We start from the raw sequence: 25671 nt of genomic DNA, 5'->3' as shown, positions 1-25671 counted from the left end.
TGGGATTCCTGTGTAGTAGCTGCTATTAACGATAAATTTACTATTTACTATTTACAATAAATTTAGCGTAGAATTAGTTCTTGCACAACCTGCAGCAGTGAGAGAGCGCTGAGATTCTAAACTGTAAAGAGCTCTGCTGTTCTTCTTCTTCTTTTTTCAGGTGCTCCCATAAGGGGGCGCCACAGCGGATCATCCGTCTCTATACTTCTCTGTCCTCTACATCTGCCTCTTTCACACCAACTACCTGCATGTCTTCCCTCACCACATCCATAAACCTCCTCCTTGGTCTTCCTCTTTTCCTCCTTCCTGGTGGCTCCATCCTCAGCATTCTCCTACTGATATACCCCATGTCCCTCCTCTGCACATGTCCAAACCATCTCAATCTCACCTCCCTCACCTCGTCTCCAAAACGTCCTCCATGCGTTGTCCCTTTAATAAACGTTTTTCTAATCCTGTGGTCATCAATCCCAATGAAATCTTTAGCATCTTCAGCTCTGCTACCTCCATCTCTAGATGCTCTCTGTCTCTTTCTCCTCTCCTTCTTCTCCTTTGGCCAACAGTAGCTCAATTTCCACTGGTACCCTGTTGACTAACACAGGTCGCTGGTAACCCGGGTCTCAACCAATCTGGTATGGAATTTAGGTTTGATTTGGCATGTTGGAACGCAACCTAAAGAGCTCTGGTGAAAACATCTCTGCTGATGAGAAGTTCATTAGGGAATTCCTTGAGTGAATACTTCAAATCAGAGAAGTAAATGGGATGTTGTAGGGATGGAACGATTCAGATGCGCATCCCTTCTCTGTTGGCATGTAGTGATAAGAAAATAATGAATGTTAGGTTGGGGTGAGATGAAGCATTTCCCGTTAGACACGCCATACATTATTGTTTATTAATGATAAATTACGTTTACATTTTTATCCATTTATATCTACATTTCCACTGTTGGCAATAAATGACCGAGGAACAGCGAAGTGTAACATTTCCGTGAAAATGTAGTTTTAAAACTTTCCTTCCCTAAAATGTAAAAAAAAAAAAAAAACACGAGTGCTTGACAGAAATCTTTATCAAATAAAGCAAATCCCAGTGAATTAGCTGTTGCTATGGAATCCATGTCGGAGAAAAAGCACATTATTATAAACATGTGTTCCGCAGTTTTCGCTTTTTTGAGCCATTATTATGCTATTAAGTTGCTAAGAACAATTAAAAAACTATTATACGGGAGACTCCTTCACTAAAATGTTAAATAAAAACTTCCAGAAATCTTCAAGAAAATCATTCAAATTCCAATGAATGAGCTGTTGCTATGGAAACCATAACGCGTTAAAACAAGCGTATCGACATAAACCTGTGATTTGTTGCTGCTCTGTGCATTTCCTCTTCCGACCAATCAGAAGCGATCACTCAACAGTGGTTCAGATTAAAAAATTAAGTTTTATAACCATATTTTTACTGTTATCACAAAACAGAGCTCATAATTATCATAATAAAACCATCAGAAACTGTAATGAAGGTTCGCAGGAGACACGATTCGTGTTCGTGCAGAAATTAAAAGACTCCATGAAGACTTTTTGTTTGTGATAAATTCGCGTTTTACGAAGCGATCCGACTCTCGGGGATCCCTGGAAGAGATGAAGAAGGAAATGTTTAGGAAATCAAGAACATTTCATTAGAAAGGCTGGTGTGATTACGGTAATAAAATCGTAGTGTACAGTCATAAAACCACTGTAACGTAATAAACGCCGTAAGATTTTCACAAGAGAATGTTCATCTACTATGATGCTTAAAAATAAAACGGAATAAATAAAGACTCTGTGAGGACATCTTTACTTCCTGTTTGTTATGAGTGGTAGCTCGGTCGTGATGATGTTGGACTTCTGATCAGAAGGTTGTGAGTTCAAATCCTGTAAGCACAATGTTGGAGACAAACAACTGCATTACATTTTTGGATGCGCTAAATATTCCCTTCAATTGAAAACTAGGAGACTCAAACCTAAAACGATGCTCCTGTGAGACAAAGCCAAGCTCCTTAAAGATCTGCTTTACATGGGTTGGAAATGTGTGGAAGATCTTGAGTGGCCTGCTATAGATCTTAAACCCTATTAAACACCTTTGGGATGATTGTGAACACTGACTGCCCCCCAGATCTCCTCATCGTCTCACCTCTATCAATACCTGACTTTACTTACTTACCCATGTGGCTGAATGAAATCTTACAGAAATCTCTACAAAGTCTAGTGAAACTTCTCCCAGAAGGTGTTGGAGGATGTTATAATAGCAAATATGGACTAAATGTGGAATGTAATGTTCAGAATACACACCAATCTTATTAACAAATATTTGAAACCCTATAAATTTTGGTTTGTTATCAACCCTTGTGTTTTCGTCTCGATATCTCCGCAGTAGGAAACAATCTCATTCTCAGGGATCTTCAGGTAGAGCTGAAGACACGTCTGGAGATTTCCAGCCCTGCTCACATTAGTCACACTGCATTGTTCTCTCTCTCTTCTCTCGCTACACCGTCTCTTCATTACACTGCTGTGTTTGCTGTCAGCGTTCATGATAAATGTTCCCTCTAAATCCGAGCGCCTGCTAATTTCTCGCCTAGGAGTTTCCTCAGTGAAGCACCTTGTTGGTTGGGTGCATCCTACTTCCTTCTACAGCTCTGAGGAGCCTTGTTATGAATTATGGGTTACGGTTGGTCGGCTGGGTTCAGTCTTATTCCAGACGATTTTTTTTGTTCCAGATAAGCAGGAGAACTCACAATATATATTTATAAATACAATCTCAAAAGTAAGTGCACCCCTCACATTTCAACAACTATTTAATTTTATCTTCTCAAGGGACAATACTACAGAAATGAAACTTGGATATATTTTAGTCAGTATGCAGCTTTTATAGCAGTACAGATTTACTGTCCTCTGAAAATAACTCAATATACAATATTGTCTGAATAACTGGCAACCAAAGTGAGTACACCCTCAGTGAACATGTCAAAGTTGTGTCCAGATTGTGCCTAAATCCTCCTGGGAATTCACCAGAGATGCGCAGGTTGTTGATAAGAGTGACACTTGTTATATGGATAAACTCTGATGTTAAAAATATATTTTAGTCACAGGATTAGAGAATTGTGCTTTAATGCTGAAGATCTGCAGGAAAGCTTTGAAAAAAAAAGTGCTTGAACTAAACAAAGGATCTGCTGCTAACTAATCCGATCTATCAGTTAAAATCGAGTCGGACAAGTCGCTTTGGGCGAACTCAATTCCAGCGCTGAGCTTAAAGATAACAAATCTCTTTAATGTTCAGCTCCTTAAATTCACTTCAGCTTCCAAGTTCAACTCGAACACCCAGATGGAGTCTGAGAGCGTGACAAAAACAAAGCATTTCGGGACAAATCAGCATCTTTTTGGCCAAGATCTTAAAAAAGAAAGAGAGAGAGATAGAGAGAGAGAGAGAGAGAGAGAGAGAGAGAGAGAGAGAGAGAGAGAGAGAGAGAGAGAGAGAGACTATTTTCCTGTTACTCACTCAGCAGAAAAAGTTTTACAGCTAATAGAATGCAACAAGGAATTTTAATCAAATGATGCATAATTGAAAAGGAGGTTTAAATTTCTTTTCAGCGTAAATTCTTTTTATCAGATTCTGATCGGATTGATGTCTTATGTCCTCAAGAAGTCTTGTTAGCATTCTTGGCCTATTGGTGTTCCTTTGTTTCTCCATTTGCCCATGCTAGTTCACTGGGTTTGGTGTGCACACCTACATTTCATCACACAGGTTCTGCCGATTGTTTGGACACCCCAGATTAGAGGTCAGGTGCCACCCATTGTATTTTTGCTTAGCTAGCATCGTGTCATTAGCTTTGTTTGTTAGTCATGTTAGCTAGTTAAAATACAGTCTAAAGTAGTATTTTTTTGGCAATTTCCATGTTTTTCTTCCTGGTTTATGGCAGTCAGCATTCCAATTTATCCCAAAAGCTTTTTAACGGCCAAATTTTGGGATTTTATGGTGAAAGTTTGGAGAAGAAACACATATAGCTGGAAAAATCAAATGTCAATTGCCATAAATGTAATTGTCTCAATACCTTTGGCCATACTGTGTACAATCGTGTAAAAAAGAAAGTTTTTTTTATCAGGGCAAGAAAATTAGGTCACTGCAACATCAAATGAACAACACATGCTATAAGTACACCTTATGATTCAATAGCTCGTAGAACCCCTTTAGCAGTATGTACACATGCGAACCTGACCACACTGATTCTCATTATAATAAAGGCAACACCATTATCCAGCTAACACACTTGAGACAAGCAAGCTGGGCTGCTGAGAGAGAAAAAATATTACATTTTCACCAAGGACACACACTTGGGTTAATAGCTTTTCAAGAATACTTTAGAAACTGGTTTCCGTTTCTTTCTGATAAAGAACACTGCAGAGAGCTGTCTGGATCTACCGATGAGAAGGAGATTACTTGATTGGAACATGTTCATGAAAAGGGAGTGTATAATCCGAATCTGAACCGGTGTATAATCGGAATATTAATCCCAATATGAATCGGTTTATAATCCGAATATTAATCATGATATAAAGAGGTGTATAATTCGAATACGAAGCAGTGCAATGAATGTATTACCAAGCTGCCACTGCTGGGCCCATGAGCAAGGCGCTCTGGATAAGGGCATCTGCCAAATGCCATAAATGTAAATGAACACAAAGCAGTGTATAATTTGAGTATTAAATAGTGTATAATCTAAATATGATGCAGTGTATAATCTGATGTGTATAATCCATAATATAATCCAGTGTATAATCTGGGTATGTTACTATACAGATTTTAAAGGTATGATAATTTAACACTAGTCAGAAAACCAATCAAGACACTCTAATCAATTAGATCAGATTTAGTTGTATTATTACTATTATTATTATTATTATTATTTTTTTATTAAAGGGAAGGTCTTGAGTAATACAGTAATGCAGCCGCTTGATCACATTTTTTTCTCTCAATCAGAACTATGTATATCCTCCCCGTTGTAATGTTTCCATTTGCCTGACATAGACCAGATCCCTCAAACCACAAGAGATCATCTAACACACCGGTTCCTGCACTGGAATGCAGCAGTTATTCCATTGAAGCTCTTTCAGCGGGATCTTTGAGGTGTTCTGCTCCTCCTGCTGGTGAGGACGAGACGTGTCTCACGCTGCACTCCTCACTCATGCCGTCTCTCGTTAGTCATTCTTCAGCGCTCAGCATCCAGGCCGCTGAAGTTAATCGTGTAACGGATGCCTCTGGAACCCTGTTAGCGATCCCTCTGTCGTTCCCATGCACCCAGACAAAACAGGATGTCAGATCCATGTCGATTATGCGGTGCATGTGTTTGAAATGCCTGTGTGTGTGATACTCGCGGCTCTGCCCTCGACCGTATCGCTGAGTGTAATTCAGCCGGCCTGGCCAGCCGTCACTGGGCCTGGGGGTGATTTTATTAGCGTGCGCGCACGGGGGGCATTAAAAGGTCACCCTCATTCAGACAGACCCTGGCAGTGATCGCCGAGGCTAATAAAAGCACCGAGGCCCAGTGATGGCCTTAAAATTAAACTCGACCGCAAGCACACCATGAGGAACACCAATCAGGTGCGAGAATGGCATTAAACCGTTAATTATACATCCAATAAATCGCAGGGCGAGAGGAAAGTGACCGGCAGGTCCTGGCACAAAGGTTTTCTCGAAGCTACAGGTTACAATGTTGTTCTGGGGAAGGGGTCGACGATGACGCCACTGGAAACGCGAGCTCCGATTGGACAGGAGGGAACCCGAGAAAATCTATAAACAAGTTATTAGCGAGGGGCAGATGAGAAACAAGTGAGCATCAAGAGAAGAGGAAAAACAAAAGAAGATCCAGCAAATCATCTGATCAGTGAAATCCAAGTCTGGAAAAAGGTCAGAGAACGATGAAGAATTATTGTTGGAATTGTGTTTTTTTTTTTTATTGTAGGATACGGTAGTTTCATTGGGAAATGACGTTTAATATTTATGCATGTTCATGCAGGTCAATGAGGATACGTCAGTGCATTCTTAGGGTTCTGTTGGTCAGATCTTTGAATTGGATGATAAACAAGGATGTAAATGTATCATCATGGTGATGGTGATGATTATTGAATGTATGTCTGCTTTAAATTCTGCTTTATTACTCATGTCCTTGTGAGCAATTCCCAGTCAAGCACTAAATTAATCCAGGCATTTTATGCATGAACTCATTCTTCTTCTTCTTCTTTTTTCCTTTATGCGTTTCCTCGTACACATTCCGAGTTGGTCTTCAATGTCAAAGCGAGATGCTGCATGTCTCAGTCTGTGCCTAATTACATTTCCACAGGCTTTTTTTAAAACAGCATTTTCCCGTAAACTATTTCAGGCGACGACGGGTTCAGTCCGAGTTGAGCCGATTAGCACCGCATCCTCTGCCAGAATTGGTATTTTGACAGATTTGAAGATCAGTCCTCCTGATGCTCGGGTTGATCCAGTTGCTCATGCGGGACTGGGGCTTGGCGGGGGGTGGAGGGGTAGGGTGTTCAAGGGGAGGGGGGATTTCTCCAGAGGGACGCGGTGCCCCTCTGTTCAGAAATAGCCGAATTATTTCCATCACTTTGACCTTTTTAATGAAGATGAGACGCCAGGGCCTGGACACATGTCGCTGCCTGGGAAGGGCAGGACTAATCCCGACTCGCATTCCATGAAAAAAAGGTCTCGCAGGGCCTCACGCAGCATGTGGGGACACGTGTTCGTTTCCAGTGTTACGTTCTCACCGCGGTGCTCGGTGTCCTCATAACTTTAATAAAACATGCCAAATTTAATTATTTCCTTCTGCCTCTCTATTTTTCTCTCTTTATGTTTTTTTTTTTAGATGCGGATTTGGGAGTGTGTAACCCTGTTCTGTATCTTTATGATCAGCCCTCCACACTGCAGCACCTCCACCATCCAGCAGCAGGTAAAAGCCCAAAATGTCTTGATATTTAAATCTGATCAGTCACAGGGTCAGACGTGACAGTGTTTTGTCTTTAAAACGTCCAGTTTCAGGAATTATGTCTCATGAATCCAGACACTTAAAAAATTACTCTTGGATTAAAATATATATATTTATAAATAAATCAGTTTGTTGCTTGTTATTAAGTAAAAAAAAATTTTTTTTAAATAATGACCCAGCAAAAGTTCAACACTGATCCGAGGTTCATTTTAGTGTTAAACCGTTGACGTGCTTAACAGCTGCTCGTCTCGGCGTGTGGACTGTGTGTTGTCTCTGAAGACAAATTTGAATGGAAAATGTAAAGAAACACCTGTACAAGTCCAAACCTCAAGGTCATGCTCATTAACATCACTACATTTGTCCCGGTTTACCACAAGCATGCGTTAAATGTAATGTAATAATATGAAGCTTTCGATGTGCCTTTAAGATACTTCATCTTTTTAAAATAATAATAATAAGACTAAGAAAAAGAAGAAGAAGAGGAAGAGCAAAAAGAAGAGGAAGAAGAAGAGATTTACTGTATTGTGCTGCTTTGCCAAAACTCAAGGTCGCTCACATAAATGAAGGCTTTAAAAAAGGTGTAATATAAATGAAGTTGATGGTCGTGTTTATGAATCATCAGAAATTATTTTTCTTTTTCTTTTTAAGATTAAAAACTATAAGTAGCTTGAAAAATAATATATCATGCATTTTTTAAACTGGTGAATTATCATGAGATTCATGAGCACGAGACGTATTTGCTGATTTACCCCTGAAGCGTTAAGTGTTTCTATGTTAAAGTGAAATGACAGACAGACAGACAGACAGACAGACAGACAGACAGACAGACAGACAGACAGACAGACAGACAGACAGACAGATAGATAGATAGATAGATAGATAGATAGATAGATAGATAGATAGATAGATAGATAGATAGATAGATAGATAGATAGATCAATACACATTGTATACAAACAGTACACAGATATATAAGATAAGCTAGCATATGATATTTGACTATTTCATCATATGCTATTTGATGTTATTGCATTTTCTGGAAAAAGTTTAAGGCAAGGAATTTAAGTCTGAATAAAAATAGGATGAAACGATGTAGGGATTATATGTTACTAGTAAACCAGCTCAATATTTTGCAGACAAGGTTAAACACTGAAGGTTAAAGACTGCAGCATTTTGAATAAGGTCAGGCCCACCTGAGTTCTGTGGATACCTGAGTTGTGTATACTTATTAACCTCCACTCTTCAGGGAAGATGTTCCACTAGATTTGGTGGAGAATTGAGGAGATTTATTCAGCCACAACAGTGTTGGTAAAGTCAGGTACTGATGTAGTTGAGGTGAGGAGGCCTGGGGTGCAGTCAGTGTTCACCTTCAATAAATGCCTAAAACTTGATCTGAAAATAATGGCAGCACTTCAACATGAACAAACACATGGAATATTGAAATAGGGTAATATGCTCAAATTTCAACAGAAAGCAACACTTTTATCATTTCTCGTTCCGTCCTCAGAATCAAACTCGTCTCCCGGCTAGCCCGATCCGTCTGGCTGATGTCACCTTACAGCCGTGCGGCCAACCCAAGAACGACGGCAAAGTCCAGCAGGATCTAAAGAAAACGAGGGGCTTTCCTGAAGGAAAAAGCCCTCTGGACCCTCTGTCGATCAGCCCTGTAAAGCTGAAAAGAAATCAGAAAGACAGGCAGAGGTATTCACCTCGCCACCCATCCCCACGTGCTCACGTGATTTCTCTGTAAATATCCATCATGCCATTGCAGACTTCGGAGAAACCTAAAGTCACTCGGGTGGTGATGCTGAGATCACACGGCGTCTAATTAAGGTGCTATGTTACCAGACGGTGTGTTATGATAACAGACTGAGCTCATGGTCCTTCAGAACAGTCCGCTCGAGAGGAAACGTTTCCCAGAAGTTCGTCATCCTCCGTGAATAGATCTAACGCTGAGGGTTCTCTAGAGAGCCAACGCGACAGGCCGTGGGTTCAGCGACGGATTAAAGGAATATGATTAGAGATATACGAATGAGGTCCTGTGAACCCTAGTAGTGGAAACAATCTTCACTGGCTTTGACACACACATTCAGTTTTTAGAACGTATCACTTAGACAGCTGGATGTGATTAGAGATATTAGGATTTCAATCAAATTTGTCTTACATTTAATACACTGTCATTTCCATAGCAACAGCGTGTTCGCAGGGCTGTTTGTAACTGTTGGTACGATGATGAGAATCCTTTTTTAAAAAATGACTATTAGCAAATAATTGATGGAGTTTTCACTCTGGAAATGAGGAGCTCTGAACTCAAACATACTGATTGCCAGAAATTAACCAGAAATACAGATTGCTCATAATTCTATTTATTTTTTAATGACTATTTGTGATATAACTAACAGTTATGATAATATTTAATGGTGTGCAAATGTAGAAGTTTATATATATCATTGTCACACTGCTAATCCACAGCTAAACCCATGCTAATTGTGTTTTTTTTCCCCAACAGGCGAATCAAAGGCTCGCAGAAAAGACGGACAGGAGACAGTTTACTTCAGATCACGACCGGCCAAAACAGTTCCTTCACCGAGGTCAAAGCGCCATCAAGCTCCTCTATACATCCGACCGAAAAGAGCAACAACAACAACAACAACACCAGCCAGCAGCGTCCTGAGATTTCCGAAACCGCTACTCACATCACTAATACGGAGAAAAATCCATCTGGCAGAACTAGAACTTCCAAACAGGGTGCTAGGTCCGGCTTTGGCCTCCCGGTCGATCGCATCGGGCTTGGACGTCTACCAAGCGGAAGGCGCTAGGATATGAAGTTTATTCCCTGCTGATTATTTCTTGAATAGAACATTGTTTAGTTTATGTTTAAATGCCAAACATTTAGCAGATTCAGATTACAGATTGTTTGCTGTGAAAAAAGAATATTTATTCTCTAATAAATCAATATTTATCACACAGGAAGTATATTTTTTAGACAAAGTTTGTGGACACCTGACCAAAAGATACTATGTGCTTCTTTTTGAACATCTTATTCCACAGTAAGTCTCCATGCTGTTATAATAAGTTACACTCTTCTAAGAAGATGCTCCTCTAGACGTTGGGGAGATTGTGTGAGATTTCATTCAGCATCAAGGGTGTTAGTAAAGTCAGGGATTGATGTAGGTAAGGTTAGGAGGCCTGGGGTGCAGTCAGCATTCATTTTCATCCCCAACATGTTCAATCGGGTTGAGGTCAGAACTTTAGAGCAGGAGACCTTCCACTCCCAGGAGCATTGTCATGCTGGGACAGGTTTGGGTCTCCTAGTTCGAGTGAAGGGAAAATGTCATGCTATCACATCCCAAGATGTATGCCTCCAACTTTTGTGGTAACAGTTTAAGGAAGAACCACAGTACCACAGGAAAAGTCAGATGTCCCAATACTTTTGTTTTAAATAGCATGAATTGACCTTTGGTTGCATTTTGTGGTTTATTTGATGAAGTAAATTTCAATAAAAATGATAAATGAGAACATTTATAAATAAAAACTGAAGAAAAAACAAAGAAGATCGATTGATCGAACACAGAAATTTGGGACTGGAATTGTACGCTGTGCGGGTACCAATAATAAAAAAAAGAAATTGTAAAGAGTGTAGTGTTCATTAAATTAGTTTTGCACCAAAAGCTCATGAATCATCAAGTATATACACAATTAACTTTGAAACCTCTCTTCACTCTTCAATAAGGATTGAACAAAAATTAAATCAAGGGTATAAAAGGTCCAAACACCTGCAAAAGTGCAGTGGTGTGTTAAGGACCTTGGAGAGCTCCACACAGCGATGATGCTTTTTGCAGCCTAATGCGTGTATCTACAATAAAACACTTCATCCTGGTCACGGAGGTGAAATTACACCGTGAACAGGACTCTGATTCGTCACACAGCACCCTGAACTTATGAAAAACCTAAATGGGTTAATTTAAGCAAAATTGCCTTGATTGGGTGATGCTAGATTTTACTCTAATTCAGTTATAAGGAAAAATTGAGAAATTTCTAATGCAGTCATGATTCTCTAGATGAGCTTCTCTGATGCAGTATATGAAGTGATCTGAGTCAATAAAACCAAATGACATTGTGTTGGTTATGTACATTTATTAGTGTTATTCTTTTTACCAAGATAAAATGTAATAATACCAAGAAAGAATTTACTGCATTTTGTAATCCTAGAAAATTATCTCTAATTTACCGACTCTCTGAATTGAGATATAGTTACTGAAACAGATATTTTAAGAAGTATATTTTGTTTTAGCTTCAAATAAGATATAAGGAAAAAGGAAAACAGTATATAAAACTGTGTCTAGGTTTATCAGGTAAAAACTTACAAACAGAAGCAGAGGATCACCAAATCTCCATGAGGTTATGAAATGCAAAAAGGCTTTGTTTGTTGGAAGCAAATGTGATTAATTGATTTTGATATTTATTGATATTGAGAAGATTGGGTTCTTTTCTTTTATTTTCTCTCTGGTCTTTCTTGTTTTCCTTCGTGCTATAGGCAATGTTGGTCTTTAAAATAATTGTTTGTAAAAATCTTTTTTTCCTCACGTCCTTTACTTACACCGGCATAGTAAGACATTATTATTATTATTATTATTATTATTATTATTATTATTATTATTATTATTATTATTAATATTATTATTAATATAAACTATTTTAATTTCATATTTATTATTTTTACTATTATTATTATTATTATTATTATTACTATTATCATTGTTATTAATATAAATATAAGCTGGTTATATTATTATATAATCATAATTATTATTATTATCATTATTATCATTATTATTATTATTATCATTATTATTATTATTATTATTATTATTATAAATATAAACTATTTTAATTTCATATTTATTATTTTTACTATTATTATTATTATTATTACTATTATCATTGTTATTATTATAAATATAAGCTGGTTATATTATTATAGTTATTATTGTTATTATTATTATTATTATTATTATTATTATTATTATTATTATTATTATTATTATTATTAAAATTCCCATCCCGGGCTAAAGACCCGCTGTTTAGCGCATGCGCATTACGACCGGAAGTAGCTGTGTTTCATATCCAAAACAGTCATGTCTGCCGTGTGAGGAAGAAAAAGCGACAACGTTTAAGAGATTTAACACTTTTTTTGGACAAATAATTTAATTTAAAATTCTTCATCACAATGGGAGGAGGAGATCTCGTAAGTTCTTGCTGAGTAAACCTAATAATATTTACAAATTACTATTTTTTTTCCGTTTTGGGTAAAGCGGGTTAGCTTAGCTTAGCTCGCCCTTCGACTCGAGCTAGCAAGCAGCTAATGTAGTGATATTGTAATGTAGTGGTATTTTTTTTGTTAATTTTTGAAAGAGTCGCATATATAAAGTTGATATAAACAGACCGGTTTTAAGTTTAATATAGATCGTGCAATTGTTCGACATTTAGGTTGAGCTCTTGTTTTATAGTGTAGTGTATTGCAGTGTAGTGTATTATATTGTACAGTAGTGTTAATGTAGTGTAGTGTATTATAGTGTAGTTTATTGTATTTTGTTATAGTGTAGTGTATTGTAGTGTAGTGTATTATATTGTACAGTAGTGTTAATGTAGTGTAGTGTATTATAGTGTAGTTTATTGTATTTTGTTATAGTGTAGTGTATTGTAGTGTAGTGTATTATATTGTACAGTAGTGTTAATGTAGTGTAGTGTATTATAGTGTAGTTTATTGTATTTTGTTATAGTGTAGTGAATTGTAGTGTAGTGTATTATATTGTACAGTAGTGTTAATGTCGTGTAGTGTATTATAGTGTAGTTTATTGTATTTTGTTATAGTGTAGTGTATTGTAGTGTAGTGTATTATATTGTACAGTAGTGTTAATGTAGTGTAGTGTATTATAGTGTAGTTTATTGTATTTTGTTATAGTGTAGTGTATTGTAGTGTAGTGTATTATATTGTACAGTAGTGTTAATGTAGTGTAGTGTATTATAGTGTAGTTTATTGTATTTTGTTATAGTGTAGTGAATTGTAGTGTAGTGTATTATATTGTACAGTAGTGTTAATGTCGTGTAGTGTATTATAGTGTAGTTTATTGTATTTTGTTATAGTGTAGTGTATTGTAGTGTAGTGTATTGTATTGTACAGTAGTGTAGTGTTCATGTAGTGTAGTGTAGTGTACAGTAGTGTAGTGTATTATAGTGTAGGGTATTGTATTGTACAGTAGTGTAGTGTTCATGTAGTGTAGTGTATTATAGTGTAGGGTATTGTACAGTAGTGTAGTGTTAATGTAGTGTAGTGTAGTGTATTATAGTGTAGGGTATTGTACAGTACTGTAGTGTTAATGTAGTGTAGTTTATTGTATTTTGTTATAGTGTAGTGTATTGTATTGTAGTGTATTATATTGTACAGTAGTGTTAATGTAGTGTAGTGTATTATAGTGTAGTTTATTGTATTTTGTTATAGTGTAGTGTATTGTATTGTACAGTAGTGTTAATGTCGTGTAGTGTATTATAGTGTAGGGTATTGTACAGTAGTGTAGTGTTAATGTAGTGTATTGTATTATAGCGTAGGGTATTGTATTGTACAGTAGTGTTAATGTAGAGTAGTGTAGTGTATTATAGTGTAGGGTATTGTATTGTACAGTAGTGTAGTGTTAATGTAGTGTAGTGTATCATAGTGTAGGGTATTGTACAGTAGTGTAGTGTTCATGTAGTGTAGTGTATAATAGTGTAGGGTATTGTACAGTAGTGTAGTGTTAATGTAGTGTATTATAGTGTAGGGTATTGTATTGTACAGTAGTGTTAATGTAGAGTAGTGTAGTGTATTATAGTGTAGGGTATTGTATTGTACAGTAGTGTTAATGTAGAGTAGTGTAGTGTATTATAGTGTAGGGTATTGTATTGTACAGTAGTGTAGTGTTCATGTAGTGTAGTGTATTATAGTGAAGGGTATTGTATTGTACAGTAGTGTAGTGTTAATGTAGTGTATTGTATTATAGCGTAGGGTATTGTATTGTACAGTAGTGTTAATGTAGAGTAGTGTAGTGTATTATAGTGTAGGGTATTGTATTGTACAGTAGTGTAGTGTTAATGTAGTGTAGTGTATTATAGTGTAGGGTATTGTACAGTAGTGTAGTGTTCATGTAGTGTAGTGTATTATAGTGTAGGGTATTGTACAGTAGTGTAGTGTTAATGTAGTGTAGTGTATTATAGTGTAGGGTATTGTATTGTACAGTAGTGTTAATGTAGAGTAGTGTAGTGTATTATAGTGTAGGGTATTGTATTGTACAGTAGTGTAGTGTTCATGTAGTGTAGTGTATTATAGTGAAGGGTATTGTATTGTACAGTAGTGTAGTGTTCATGTAGTGTATTATAGTGTAGGGTATTGTACAGTAGTGTAGTGTTAATGTAGTGTAGTGTATTATAGTGTAGGGTATTGTATTGTACAGTAGTGTTAATGTAGAGTAGTGTAGTGTATTATAGTGTAGGGTATTGTATTGTACAGTAGTGTAGTGTTCATGTAGTGTAGTGTATTATAGTGTAGGGTATTGTACAGTAGTGTAGTGTTCATGTAGTGTAGTGTATTATAGTGTAGGGTATTGTATTGTACAGTAGTGTAGTGTTCATGTAGTGTAGTGTATTATAGTGTAGGGTATTGTACAGTAGTGTAGTGTTAATGTAGTGTAGTGTATTATAGTGTAGGGTATTGTATTGTACAGTAGTGTAGTGTTCATGTAGTGTAGTGTATTATAGTGTAGGGTATTGTATTGTACAGTAGTGTAGTGTTCATGTAGTGTAGTGTATTATAGTGTAGGGTATTGTATTGTACAGTAGTGTAGTGTTCATGTAGTGTAGTGTATTATAGTGTAGGGTATTGTATTGTACAGTAGTGTAGTGTTCATGTAGTGTAGTGTAGTATAGTGTAGGGTATTGTATTGTACAGTAGTGTAGTGTTCATGTAGTGTAGTGTATTATAGTGTAGGGTATTGTACAGTAGTGTAGTGTTAATGTAGTGTAGTGTATTATAGTGTAGGGTATTGTACAGTAGTGTAGTGTTAATGTAGTGTAGTGTATTATAGTGTAGGGTATTGTATTGTACAGTAGTGTTAATGTAGAGTAGTGTAGTGTATTATAGTGTAGGGTATTGTATTGTACAGTAGTGTAGTGTTCATGTAGTGTAGTGTATTATAGTGTAGGGTATTGTACAGTAGTGTAGTGTTCATGTAGTGTAGTGTATTATAGTGTAGGGTATTGTATTGTACAGTAGTGTAGTGTTCATGTAGTGTAGTGTATTATAGTGTAGGGTATTGTACAGTAGTGTAGTGTTAATGTAGTATAGTGTATTATAGTGTAGGGTATTGTATTGTACAGTAGTGTTAATGTAGAGTAGTGTAGTGTATTATAGTGTAGGGTATTGTATTGTACAGTAGTGTAGTGTTCATGTAGTGTAGTGTATTATAGTGTAGTGTAGTGTTAATGTAGTGTAGTGTATTATAGTGTAGGGTATTGTATTGTACAGTAGTGTTAATGTAGAGTAGTGTAGTGTATTATAGTGTAGGGTATTGTATTGTACAGTAGTGTGGTGTTCATGTAGTGTAGTGTATTATAGTGTAGGGTATTGTACAGTAGTGTAGTGTTAATGTAGTGTAGTGTTTTATAGCGTAGGGTATTGTATTGTACAGTAGTGTTAATGTAGAGTAGTGTAGTGTATTATAGAGTAGGGTATTGTATTGTACAGTAGTGTAGTGTTCATGTAGTGTAGTGTATTATAGTGTAGGGTATTGTACAGTAGTGTAGTGTTAATGTAGTGTAGTGTATTATAGTGTAGGGTATTGTACAGTAGTGTAGTGTTAATGTAGTGTAGTGTATTATAGTGTAGGGTATTGTATTGTACAGTAGTGTTAATGTAGAGTAGTGTAGTGTATTATAGTGTAGGGTATTGTATTGTACAGTAGTGTAGTGTTCATGTAGTGTAGTGTATTATAGTGTAGGGTATTGTACAGTAGTGTAGTGTTAATGTAGTGTAGTGTATTATAGTGTAGGGTATTGTACAGTAGTGTAGTGTTCATGTAGTGTAGTGTATTATAGTGTAGGGTATTGTACAGTAGTGTAGTGTTAATGTAGTGTAGTGTATTATAGTGTAGGGTATTGTACAGTAGTGTAGTGTTAATGTAGTGTAGTGTATTATAGTGTAGGGTATTGTATTGTACAGTAGTGTTAATGTAGAGTAGTGTAGTGTATTATAGTGTAGGGTATTGTATTGTACAGTAGTGTAGTGTTCATGTAGTGTAGTGTATTATAGTGTAGGGTATTGTACAGTAGTGTAGTGTTCATGTAGTGTAGTGTATTATAGTGTAGGGTATTGTATTGTACAGTAGTGTAGTGTTAATGTAGTGTAGTGTATTATAGTGTAGGGTATTGTATTGTACAGTAGTGTAGTGTTCATGTAGTGTAGTGTATTATAGTGTAGGGTATTGTACAGTAGTGTAGTGTTCATGTAGTGTAGTGTATTATAGTGTAGGGTATTGTACAGTAGTGTAGTGTATTATAGTGTAGGGTATTGTACAGTAGTGTAGTGTTAATGTAGTGTAGTGTATTATAGTGTAGGGTATTGTATTGTACAGTAGTGTTAATGTAGAGTAGTGTAGTGTATTATAGTGTAGGGTATTGTATTGTACAGTAGTGTAGTGTTTATGTAGTGTAGTGTATTATAGTGTAGGGTATTGTACAGTAGTGTAGTGTTAATGTAGTGTAGTGTATTATAGTGTAGGGTATTGTATTGTACAGTAGTGTAGTGTTAATGTAGTGTATTGTAGTGTAGTGTGCAGTAGTGTAGTGTTAATGTTGTGTATTGTATTATATTATATTATAAAGTAGTGTAATGTATAGTATTGTAGTGTAGTCTAGTGTATTATAGTGTAGTGTAACGTATAGCATTTTAGTGTATTATAGTGTAGTTTATTGGCTATTATAGTGTAGTGTAATGTATAGTATTGTATTGTAGTGTAATGCATAGTATTGTAGTGTAGTGAATGTATAGTTTAGTGATGTATGTTTGGCGCATGCGGATTACGACCGGAAGTAGCTGTTGCAAAAACAGCACTTGCAAAACAGTCATGTTTGCCGTTGCTATGGCAGCACGTATACTACAATAAACATTAGCATTAGATTAGCGTGTCCCCTGCGCAAGAATAACACGCAAAATCGGGAAAGAGAAACGACAACGTTGGAGAGATTTTTCACTTTTTAGATAAAATATTTACTTTCAAATTCGTCATCACAATGGGAGGAGGAGATCTCGTGAGTTTTTACTGAGTAAACCATGTAATATTTATCAAATACTTTTTTCACTTTCGGATAAAGCGAGTTAGCTTAGCTTAGCTTACCTTTTGACTCGAGCTAGCAAGCAGCTAATGTAGTAATGTGCCAAATTCATTTTTTTTATTTCATTTTTAAAGATTCACATGTATAAAGTAGATATAAACAGTTGTTTGACATTTAGGTTGAGCTCCTGTGTAGTATAGTGTAGTGTATTGTAGTTTAGTGTAGTGTAGTGTAGTTTAGTGCAGTTTAGGATCTACCATAAGTGTAAATAGTGGCATTGTGCAAACTGTCAGGAGCAGATAAATATATGTACAGCATATAAATATACAGGTTCTGAGCAGTAAAAATGTGCAGAAGCTGTTAAGCAAAAAAAAAAATCTGTGTTATATATAATATATGTGTAAGGCACAATATATGTAGAGAAATATGATATAACTTTAAAATATAAGGTATGGATTATTGTGTGTACAACTGTACAAACGTTATACACAGTGTGTATCCAGAGGTATAGAATTTTTGGGGAAAAGCTGGTCCTGAACCTGCTTGTTCTGGTAAAAATGTAGAGTATAAACATTCTGATGCTGAAGATCAGAAGATAATCAGATGATGTAATGAGCTTATAGGGAGCATTAATTCACTGAGCATGTGATCCCCAGCTTCCAGTTTGCTGATATATATATATATATATATATATATATATATATATATATATATATATATATATATATATATATATATATATATATATATATATATTTTTTTTTTTTTTGTATCGTCAGAACTTGAAGAAAAGCTGGCATCCCCAGACACTGAAGAACATCGAGCGCGTGTGGAAAGCCGAGCAGAAACACGAAGCCGAAAGGAAGAAGATCGAAGAGTTGCAGAAGGAGCTGAAGGAGGAACGAGCTCGAGAGGAAATCACCAAATATGCACAGGAAACGGGCGCCGTCAAGTGGGTGCTCGTGTCTTTTATTCAATCCGTTAATTTATTTAAACCATATGAACACTTTGAATTGTATAAACCCGCATTTCCCCTGTACCTTCACAATCCCAGATTTATTTGAATGCAATAATGATAAGAAAATTGGACTTTAAAGATAAACAACCTCTTAATCCGGTGTTCATGTTGGTTCTCACTTTCCGGTTTGCTGTTTTAATGATTTATAATCACACTCTTGATATCACCTAAATGAGGATGGGTTCCCCTTTTCCCCTCCCCTCCTGTTTTCTCTCTTGGTTTTTTTTCACATACCATGTATGGGATTTTTTTCCTTGCCACCGTCACCCCCAGGCTGCTCATTGGGAATAAACACACATAATTCACTTATATTAAAAATGTTTTGCTCCATCATTCTGAAATTCTGTAAAGCTGCTTTGAGACAATGGCCAAAGTGCTATAAAAAATAAGCTTGAACTAACATGCACCACTTGGGTCTTTCAGGAAGAAAGATGAGCGCCTGGACTGGATGTACCAGGGTCCAGGAGGACAGATCTCCCGTGAGGAGTACCTCCTCGGCCGTCCAGTAGACAAAGAAATCACGCAGCAGTACGAGGAACCCGAGAGCGGACCGTCTGCCGAAACGGGTCTCCTGCCCGGTTCAATTTTCAATTCCGCCACCTCGATCTCCAGCTTGGATATGGCCTATAAAATCAGAGAAGATCCGCTGTTCGAGATCCGGTAAGGAATCCTTAGATGTTTCTATATATAGATATTATTTTAACAGACGAGACTGTAGATATGTGAACTCGCATGTCTGATTCACACCACAACCACAGACTTGTGACTTCCTTTTTATAAGGCAGAGCTGCATGTGTGCTGTAAAATGACATCATTATTCATTAACGAAGGTCTTGTGTGTAACTCTGTCTACTCTGTTTATTTCTAGGAAACGCGAGGAGGAGAAAAAGAGAAGTGTTCTCACAAATCCGGTTAAAATGAAAGAGATTCGCAAAATGGTAAGTCATCTGGCGAAAGCTCTACGTAACCCTGCGAGGAATTGCACACCTCCATTTCATGTTGCACGGTGCAGAGTTTGTGTGAAAAATCAAACGTGAACCCGACGTACAAAACTTCACCCTGTTCTTTTTCTCCCGTCCCACAGTTACGTGAAAATTTAGAAAAGGAGAAAAAGAAGAAAAGGAAGAAGGACAAGAAGGAAAAGCGAGACGATAAAGAAAGGAGGAAGGAGAAGAAACACAAACGGAGGAGTTCCAGCTCTGATGAGGAAGACAGAAAACACAGGTGGAAATTAAGTCTAGTTTTTCCGGGTCGTGTTCTACAGTACAAGAGCGGCCTCTAGAGGCGAATCACTGATGCCACATGCTGTTTATTCAATGTGTCTTATTCATTTTGGCTGTAACTGTATTTTAAAAAATGTTAGCGTTATTTTTGTTTCAGTTTGAGAGCGTAATTCCTGTTCTTCAAGATTTATTCATATTTATTTCATTTAGCACATTTTCATGATTCAGGACTGTTAATTTTATTTTTTTATAAATATCAGTACTCTTTTACACTGGTGTTATATATTTATTTTTTTTGTTTGTTTATTTTATTAAGTATCTATTTTAAAATCTCTCAGTAGATTAATCGGTTATTGGCAAGTACGATCCAACCTACCTATCATCTCTATTGGTTTGAGCTCTAGTCGTTAGTAATAGTTTTATATGCTCTGCTGGTCTATGTCTACTTTCTGCTGAGTTTTTTTGCCCAGCATTGAAATTGAAAGGAAAACTCTTGTTCGTGTCCTCAGGTCAAAGGAAGAAAACGTCACAAACTCTCATTCGCATCACAAATCCAGTTACGGACTGCAGGTACGTGGCTACGCCCCGCTCACATAATGTTTCACAGGGTTTCAGTGGGGGTCTTAAAAAATCTGGAATGTAAAAATAAAATTTTGGTTTCAAATTCTTAAATTGTTCCAGGTCTTAATTCATTTTAAACTGGTCTTAATTTTTCTAGTCCGAATAGAATTATACAATAATAAAATATAATTCGCTGTATTACGACTACAAACGAGACCAACATACAACAGCCAATCAGCTTTCTGTTATTGGATCTCATTTATTGATCCTCTCTTACATTCACACCGGAAAAACGGATTTTATTTTTCAGATATGGGGAAGTGCAAATTTGCTGATACTTGGCTTGTAAAAGTAATAAATTTAGGGTTCGGTTAAGATTAGGACTGAAAATGCATCGACCACACAAATACATCGAGGGGAAAAATTCGACTTTGTGAATCCTGCACAAACCCTGGTTCAGGTCAAGGAATTAGACGGGATTTCATTTTTGTTTATTTTCTGTTTTGTCGTAGTTCCCAGCAGGCAGGTCGCATCAGTCGTCAGAGTCGAGCTACAGGAGGGAGCGGAGTCGCTCTCCGCTGGGATCCAGAGAGGAAAAGAGGAACCGTTCACCTCACGATCCAGACAGGAAGCACAACGCTAAAGCACAGGGTCTGGCGAAACCCAGAGAGCGATATCACAGACCACAGAGCACTAACTACAGCAAGTAGGCATCTGATATCACACACACACACACACACACACACACACACAGTAATGAAACTGTTGTTTTCTCATATAAACCATTAAATTTAATCTATAACTACTTCCATTGTACAATTCTCCCTATTAAACATGGCCCTCAGATCCTGTAAGTAAATGTGTGGAAATTGAGATCAATAATCCAGAGGGTTTCCAAACTACGGCTCGTGACCGTACAATCTCCCATCGCATGGACATAAACTCAGTTCTCCTGTTCCTATAAGTGTATGGAGCCCAAATAACCTGCTGAAAGCTGTTCAGAGTTCCATCATTCAGGATTTATTTTCAAATCACTAAATCCTGATCGACAGGGGAAAAAGATCTCTATAGGTTTTAGGTTCAGAGATAGAAGCCTGGTGGACAGGATCTGTAGTTTGGCTTTAATAAATGAGTTCATATGTTAGATGTCTGAATTGATATTTTCTGGAATTGACACCAGTCGAGTTGCCTGTGTTTGGGTTCGCAGAGGTTTCGACGTCCTTTTGGGGATTTAGAGCATCTAATGAAGTAGCTGTTCCTTTCTGTCTCAGGCGTCTCACAGCTGAAGAGCTTGAAAAGAAGAGGAACGAGATGATGGGCTTCGCACGTGCGAGAGAGGAAGAGCGAGAAAGCAACGTGCTCAGGTATAAAAAAGAAGACGAGCAGGAGAAAGAGAGAGACAGCAAAACCCGACACAGCAGCCACGCCTCATTCATACAGTAAGTGTGCACTGGGAAACGGAAATACCACCGTGTCCTCCATTCTTTATTTCTAATAATGACTTCTGTGCAGCAACATGAAGCTGGAGAGCGCTGCCACCTCGTCCGTGGAGGATCGCGTGAGGAGGAACATCCACTCCATTCAGAGGACCTCCACCTCTCTGGAGAAGAACTTTATGAGAAAGTGAAGATCAACGATGTTCACCAGCAGTGACGTTCCTATAAATTTAAAACAAACTTTTCCAGATCATTTTATTTGGCTAGTGGTCCATTTGTACAGGAAAATAAATAAAATGATTGTGGATTGTAACCAGTTCATTTTCGTAAAGTTTTGTTTCTTTGTTTTTTTTTTTTAAAGCGATTAAAAACATGGATTAGAGATTATTTCTTTGTCTTGATTATGTTTCGACATACAGAATCCTCACGTTGCACTTTCAACATTCAAAATCTATATTTTATTCACAATAAAATAGAGGAACTGAGGAAATACAGTGGAACCCGGTTATCTCGCCCTCGGTCCGCGGTGCGCTTCGGGAAGAAAAGAGCAGCCGGTGAGAGAGTGCCGGTGGGAAGACACGTACCGGGATACGCATGCGCGATAACAACCGCCGTGAACCAACATATACCAACAATAACGGACGGTGAGAGTGTGGAAGTTTAAATAGGAGCTGGTGATGATGTTAAACGAGCACCAGATGTGCGCGATTGAAGCCGGGAGCTTCAGAGAAAGCGGCTGCCACGCTGAAGGGGGCGTGGCAGGTGGATTCCTGACAGATAAACATGTACTGTATGTGTTTTTATAGCATGCCTTCATCAAACAAATCGCGGTAACGCTGTTGTGTAAAAAAAAAAACTTTTAAAGCCGCACCCACTGAATTTGACAAAGATTTTTATTTTGAACATAAATAAGCCGCACCTGTCTATAAGCCGTCTACACTAAAACTAATGGACTTTACACATGTTTTAATTAAAGACAGTGTCTGTTACACGGTGTAACAGGTGAAATATGTTGCGCTTCCTTTAAGAGCATAGCGGTATTTTGGGAATAGCCAGGCACAGCATTTTTCCGGTATTACTGCATGTGTGGAGACCGAGGAATATGTCCTTATTATTTTCTGATGCTCATTTCTAAGACTAACCCGTAACGCTGTTGCCAAGAAAAATAAAAAAGCACAAGTTTTGAAAACCTGTCTGTGCTTATATGATTTCTGTTGTAACTGGAGTTAGCGAGCTCTCCCTTCACCCAGACTCAACGCGTTACAACGGCTTGTATCTAAACAGTAGCCGACCAAGAAAGTCCTTGTTCACTGTCTTCCTCCTTCCTTTCACAACTATTTCTCTCGGGAGTTTATCTTTTGGCATCGTCGTGCCTTTAAAAAAAAGTTTTTTCTCCCGATGACGTGCAGCTCAGAACACAGGTGAGGTGCGTTTCTTTGTTTCCGTTCGGAAATTTAATTGGAATAAATGTTATATAAATTAGCCGCTTCGTTGTTTAAACCGCGGGGTTCAAAACGTAGGGGAAAAAAGCAGCGGCTTATAGTCCGAAAAAATACAGTAAGTGTTATTAAAAATAGAGATTTGTGTGAGATTTCATTTGTCCACACGTTGGTGTTAGTAAAGTCAGGTACTGGTGTAGGTGAGAAGGTGAGGAGGCCTGAGGTCCAGCCAGTGTTCACATTCACCCTAAAGGTGTTCAGTAGGGTTTGAGCTCTATGGCAGTCCACTCAAGATCTTCCACACACTTTGTGGTTTTATGCACAGGGTCAATGTCATGCTGGAACAGGTTTGGTTCTCCTAGTTCAGGTGAAGAGAAAATGTAATGCCACTGCATCCAACAATGTCCTATACAGTGGTGTGCCTTCAACTTCGTAAAAGTTGTGGTGCCCCAATACTTTTGTGGACATGGTGGTTCTTTTATATATAATAAAAGGAACTCAAATACCGTATACAGATCGTCAAGTACTGTAAACTCTCATACATTAGCAAAGGTATTCATTTGAAAGCTACAAGAATGAGAACAAGCTGCTTCTGAGAGACTTCAGAAAATATGACATCATTTCCTGTAAGGGAACACGACGTGCACTGGTTCTCTATGGATATTATGGTGGATTTTTTTGGTGAGGTTCAAACGTTCCAGGAGAGATTCTGTAATTGAAAGCCTCTAGAATGGCCGACTCTCGGATTAGCGCCCTGACTGCTGAACTTTAAACAGAAAGATGATTGTTTTGTTTTGTTTTTCTTTTAAACCCCTTGAGAAAATTCACCAATCTGAGCGTCACTACTTGTTAAGCTAATATCTTGGAAGCGTTAAAGATGGCGTTTGCATTAGCTAGCTCGGTTTGCAATCTGATGTTGGGTTTCTTCGTGTTTTGTATGTAAATGTTCATAAGATTTGAAACCATATGTTTTTCTGAAGGCGCTGTAGAGTTTGTGTGTGTGGGATCATGAAGCAGTGAACCATATGAATTCAAGTTACCCAGATTTGAAATCTAGCAATAAACACACACACAGGGATCAGTTTGATGATGCTGTATCGTTTATTTAAAACCATTTGAGCTTTCGAGCAGAATGAAATTGGCACCTTATATTGGAACAACATCTAGCTGCTAGAATTAAAGTAATTAACAGAGCTTCTGGAGTGTTTGAAGCCAGAGAGAAAGCATGATAACTGTCTCAGAGGTGTATGCTGAACGAGAGGGAGTTAATTGCAGCATATTAACGGTCCAGATGGCGCCTCTGGCTCTGGATCTTGGGTGTACGCTGAGCTCAGCATGCTGTCCTGGACTTCCAGAAGTAATTCATGCAGTTGTGTGGTTTGGCCGTCACTGTGTTGTCTCTCCTGACGAGCTCCATCCTGCTGAGAGGGGCTTCTTCCACCTGAACGGGGGTGAGCTCGTTGTTACTGAGCATCCACTGGAGCTCAGGAAGAGTGAGTCTCTCTGGGACCTGAGTGGAAAACACAGCACTGTTGGTGAGACCAAGCGTTTCTAATAGTACTGTTCTAAATGCTGTGATCCAAATCTTAAGATCGTTTCATTTGTACTGAAAGGGAAACTCTAATTTGCATGTACACTATATGGACAAAAGTATTGGCACACCTGACTTTTCCAGCCATATGTACTTCATCTCCAAAGTTGACGGCACACAACTGTATAATCGTATAACGTGTTTCAGCAAAAAAAATGCACAAAGCCAGCTCCATGAAGATCTGCTTTACATGGGTTGGAAGTGTGTAGAAGATCTTGAGATGAATGTGGCGCTGACTGCACCCTCACCTCACCTACATCAGTACCTGACTTTACTAAAACCCTTGTGGATAAATACATTTCACACACAAAATTTAGGAACATCTTCCCAAAAGAGTGGAAGTTTTTATAACAGCAAAATGGGGACTACATGTGGAATGGGATGTTCAGAAAGCACATTTACAAAGTTTTTTAACTTTCTACAAAGTGGAAAACCAAGAAAGCCTTGATGAAATCGTCATTGTCACAGCAAATATAAAGGATACTATTATTGTCGAGATTATACTAAGCTTTATATATGAACTGACGCACTTTTTTACTATTTATCACAAAAGATTAAACCTATGTTTCCTAGTTTAGTTATCAATATCTACTCTTACCTCGTCTCCTAGTTGGACGTTGTGAACCTCATCCAGAGCCGAGTTCAAGACCATGTGAGGCCGGCCGCAGGAGATGACACCGACGGCTGAGACCAGGCACATGAGAGCGAGAGCGAGACGGACTGGTGAAGACGACATCTTCTCGATTTGGTTCGAGTAGCTGGTGATGATTTCTGGTGTTGAGCTCTGCAGCTTCTGATGCTTGCTCTGTTTCTGGGTTCCAAGGTCTAGTATTTATACTCTGTCCTTCTTCATCTCTAAATAAAAGCGTTTTATGCTTGGAGAAGTTTAATGACCTCGAGCCCCGGGTTACCAATCAACTTTATGATCTTTTTCCATCAGGCTAATAGACTTTTCAGTGCTGCTCAAACAAAGTGTCGTCACATCAAGTGGCTCGTGCTCATAAACAGTAGGGTTGAATTGCATTACATTGT

The 25671-nt window shown here is 37.7% G+C and overlaps 3 protein-coding genes across 4 annotated transcripts; 2 read left to right on the top strand and 1 right to left on the bottom strand.

The window, feature by feature from the left end:
• Positions 1 to 5671: 5671 nt before the first annotated feature.
• Positions 5672 to 9982, top strand: LOC310717047 (uncharacterized protein). Its single transcript, XM_083524706.1, has 4 exons — positions 5672 to 5928; positions 6890 to 6973; positions 8517 to 8710; positions 9519 to 9982. The coding sequence occupies exons 2-4, from the start codon at positions 6890 to 6892 to the stop codon at positions 9826 to 9828; spliced, it is 588 nt and encodes a 195-aa protein (XP_083380832.1). The 5' UTR covers positions 5672 to 5928; the 3' UTR covers positions 9829 to 9982.
• A 2120-nt stretch (positions 9983 to 12102) lies between these two features.
• On the top strand, positions 12103 to 21996 carry cwc25 (CWC25 spliceosome associated protein homolog). 2 transcript variants are annotated; one of them, XM_083526243.1, is made up of 9 exons: positions 12103 to 12257; positions 18151 to 18323; positions 18813 to 19049; positions 19258 to 19327; positions 19474 to 19613; positions 20122 to 20182; positions 20686 to 20879; positions 21445 to 21612; positions 21686 to 21996. In XM_083526243.1, exons 1-9 carry the CDS (start codon positions 12240 to 12242, stop codon positions 21798 to 21800), a joined length of 1176 nt encoding a protein of 391 aa, XP_083382369.1. In that variant the 5' UTR covers positions 12103 to 12239; the 3' UTR covers positions 21801 to 21996. The 2 variants fall into 2 exon arrangements, with proteins under 2 accessions (XP_083382369.1, XP_083382370.1); XM_083526244.1 differs by lacking the exon at positions 12103 to 12257 and adding an exon at positions 17200 to 17347.
• Positions 21997 to 24130: 2134 nt separating this feature from the next.
• sst2 (somatostatin 2) lies at positions 24131 to 25460 on the bottom strand. Its single transcript, XM_083524937.1, has 2 exons — positions 25238 to 25460; positions 24131 to 24558 (listed from the first exon to the last, which is right to left on the bottom strand). The coding sequence occupies exons 1-2, from the start codon at positions 25373 to 25375 to the stop codon at positions 24379 to 24381; spliced, it is 318 nt and encodes a 105-aa protein (XP_083381063.1). The 5' UTR covers positions 25376 to 25460; the 3' UTR covers positions 24131 to 24378.
• Positions 25461 to 25671: the final 211 nt, after the last annotated feature.

This window comes from Silurus aristotelis (genome assembly GCF_946808225.1).
Source record: "Silurus aristotelis genome assembly, chromosome: 22".
NCBI classification, from domain to species: Eukaryota; Metazoa; Chordata; class Actinopteri; order Siluriformes; family Siluridae; genus Silurus; species Silurus aristotelis.
Note: the sequence above shows the minus strand (reverse complement) of the source record. Positions and strands in the feature narration are given on the sequence as shown.

What these genes read in the sequence shown, in the direction of transcription:
- LOC310717047 (XM_083524706.1), top strand. Translation starts at nt 6,890, where the DNA reads ATGCGGATTTGGGAGTGTGTAACCCTGTTCTGTATCTTTATGATCAGC. An exon ending in CCTCCACCATCCAGCAGCAG is followed by an intron (nt 6,974 to 8,516) that starts GTAAAAGCCCAA and finishes TTCCGTCCTCAG; the next exon opens with AATCAAACTCGTCTCCCGGC. An exon ending in AATCAGAAAGACAGGCAGAG is followed by an intron (nt 8,711 to 9,518) that starts GTATTCACCTCG and finishes TTTCCCCAACAG; the next exon opens with GCGAATCAAAGGCTCGCAGA.
- cwc25 (XM_083526243.1), top strand. An exon ending in AATCCAGTTACGGACTGCAG is followed by an intron (nt 20,183 to 20,685) that starts GTACGTGGCTAC and finishes GTTTTGTCGTAG; the next exon opens with TTCCCAGCAGGCAGGTCGCA. An exon ending in CAGAGCACTAACTACAGCAA is followed by an intron (nt 20,880 to 21,444) that starts GTAGGCATCTGA and finishes TTTCTGTCTCAG; the next exon opens with GCGTCTCACAGCTGAAGAGC.
- sst2 (XM_083524937.1), bottom strand. Translation starts at nt 25,375, where the DNA reads ATGTCGTCTTCACCAGTCCGTCTCGCTCTCGCTCTCATGTGCCTGGTC. An exon ending in ACGTCCAACTAGGAGACGAG is followed by an intron (nt 24,559 to 25,237) that starts GTAAGAGTAGAT and finishes TTTTCCACTCAG; the next exon opens with GTCCCAGAGAGACTCACTCT.